Source organism: Asparagus officinalis, chromosome 4 (genome assembly GCF_001876935.1).
Source record: "Asparagus officinalis chromosome 4, Aspof.V1, whole genome shotgun sequence".
Classification (NCBI taxonomy): domain Eukaryota; kingdom Viridiplantae; phylum Streptophyta; class Magnoliopsida; order Asparagales; family Asparagaceae; genus Asparagus; species Asparagus officinalis.
The window spans coordinates 117,025,699-117,028,518 of NC_033797.1; the positions used below are offsets into that span (position 1 = coordinate 117,025,699).

The 2,820-nt window shown below is 40.2% G+C and overlaps 1 protein-coding gene across 1 annotated transcript; it reads left to right on the forward strand.

The window, feature by feature from the left end:
* LOC109839197 (protein FAR1-RELATED SEQUENCE 5-like) lies at positions 298 to 828 on the forward strand. Its single transcript, XM_020407626.1, has one exon. It carries the CDS (start codon positions 298 to 300, stop codon positions 826 to 828), a length of 531 nt encoding a protein of 176 aa, XP_020263215.1.

A 2,820-nucleotide genomic window follows, 5' to 3' on the forward strand; every position in this document is an offset into this window, starting at 1 on the left:
TACAAAAATCATGACACATACAAAAGTCTTGTGAACCAAGATAGTACATCTAGTAATGACAATGTATCTTATTAACCAGTGTTCTTAGTTTGTTAGTAACTATTAAATATAGATTTCCCCTTCCACTTGTTATTTTTATTTTATCAACTGTGAGCTCAATTTACCCTATATTAAATTTTTCTCCATCTATGAAGTAATCTAATAATCTTTCATTATGGTTACAGGTTGTCTCATGGCAAGATTAGGGGAATATGTAGACAATGATCTTTTCGTGCAAATGAAGAAATAGAAAAGACGATGCAAGAGATTCAGCCACATGAAGATGAACATTTAGAAGAAAACTTGAGTCACATGCCATGTATTGATGAACCGAAGATCGGTATGATGTTCAAAAGTTTGGAGGAAGCAATGAATTATTATAGTGCTTATGCAAAATTCATTGGGTTTGGGATTAGAAAAGGATCTAATTATTTGTCTAAGAGAAAGAATGTCATCACAATGCAAGTACTTACTTGCTCTCATGAGAGGTTTTCTAAAAGCAAAAGGAAGGAGCCATTACTTAGGGATAACACATTCGAGAAAAGTCCTTTGAAAGAGATATCTAGCATTCGAACTGGTTGCAAAGCAAGTATGCGTGTGAAATTAGATGATGGAAAAAATTGGATCATATCATCATTTGAGAAGAAGCACAACCATGAATTAGTACCGAGCCCCTCAAAATCTCGTTTCTATCGGTGTCGGCGAAAGATTGGAGATGAAGAAGCCGACCTTATACCCGAGCCCCTCAAAATCTCGTTTCTATCGGTGTCGGCGAAAGATTGGAGATGAAGAAGCCGACCTTATACAAACCATGCGTGAGCAAAATATTTCAACATGAAGAAGCCGACCTTATACAAACCATGCGTGAGCAAAATATTTCAACAAAGCATATTAGGGACTTCATTACATCTCAACGTGGAGGGGTTCGTAATTTATCATTCACGGGGAGGGACCTAAGCAACTTTGCAACGCGCCAAAGAATGTCTCTTTTTTATTGTGATATCTCAACGACTCTAAGTCACTTTCAACAACTACAAGCTGAGAATCCTATGTTCTTTTATGCATTCCAGATTGATAGTAATAATTGTGCAAAAACTATGTTTTGGGTTGACGGGAGATCAAGGATGGCCTACCAGCATTTTGGAGATGTAGTCACTTTTGATACCTCAACCCTTGTTGGGTTTAGAACTAGCAAGATAGAAGCTAGAACTGGGGGTATACAAGCTAAAACTAGGGGAATAGAAGCTAGAACTAACGTAGAAGAAAGAACTAGCAAGTGTGCATGTAAAAAACCCTTGTTGGGTTTAGAACTAGCAAGATAGATGCTAGAACTGGGGGTATACAAGCTAGAACTAGGGGAATAGAAGCTAAAACTAACGTAGAAGAAAAAACTAGCAAGTGTGCATGTAAAAAACTCTTGTTGGGTTTAGAACTAGCAAGATAGAAGCTAGAACTGGGGGTATACAAGCTAGAACTAGGAGAATAGATGCTAGAACTAACGTAGAAGAAAGAACTAGCAAGTGTGCATGTAAAACACCTTTGTTAGGTTTAGAACTAGCAAGATAAAAGCTAGAACTGGGGGTATACAAGCTAGAACTAGGGGAATAGAAGCTAGAACTAACGTAGAAGAAAGAACTAGCAAGTGTGCATGTAAAAAACCCTTGTTGGGTTTAGAACTAGCAAGATAGAAGCTAGAATTGGGGGTATACAAGCTAGAACTAGGGGAATAGAAGTTAGAACTAACGTAGAAGAAAGAACTAGCAAGTGTGCATGTAAAACACTTGTTAGTTCTTTCTTCTACGTTAGTTCCAGCTTCTATTCCCCTAGTTCTAGCTTGTATATCCCCAGTTCTAGCTTCTATCTTGCTAGTTCTAAACCCAACAAGGGTTTTTTACATGCACACTTGCTAGTTCTTTCTTCTACGTTAGTTCTATCTTCTATTCCCCTAGTTCTAGCTTGTATACCCCCAGTTCTAGCTTCTATCTTGCTAGTTCTAAACCCAACAAGGGTTTTTTACATTCTACGTTAGCTCTAGCTTCTATTACCCTAGTTCTAGCTTGTATACCCCCAGTTCTAGCTTCTATCTTGCTAGTTCTAGCTAGTTCTAGCTCTAATTCATTTTAGTTCTAGGCTCTTGGGAACGGAGAAAAGCTCCTCCTACCTCCGACGGAGCCCACCGAAACACCCCGACGACCCCGGCAACCTCCTCCCACCTCCGGTAAGCCCGGACAGTGGCAAAAATCTCCGAACAGCGAAGAACAAACCCGAACGGCGAGAAATTGCACTGCAGAAAACTATAGTTTTGTGCCGACTTCGCACGCACTTTCTGATCACCTCCAATCTCCGTTTCCGCCGATTTCTTCTTTGGTGAGTAGCCCTACATGTTGCCTATCACCTTCAATTTGTATCACGCTCTAACTCATTCTCTATCTCTCTCGGTAACATCCGAAACATCGCTCGACGGCAGCAGCGAGCAGAAAACAGCAGCGCCGTGCCGACTTCGCGCGTGTTTTACGGCCACCTCCGGTCTCCGTTTTCACTACCGTCTGCGCCGGTGTGTAGCCCTTTATATTGTCTATCACACGGTATCTTCCTTTCATTTGGGCTCATTTTCTACCTCTCGTTATATTGCTTCGAATATCGCTCGGCGGCACCGTGTCAATTTCATTCATAGAGATACATTAATACACATTTTCGTTCTTTCCTAATTACGGCATTTCTCTTCATTCCCCTTCTACTCTACTTCTCCTTATCTTTTTTTTTCTTTTTTTTCTTTTCTTC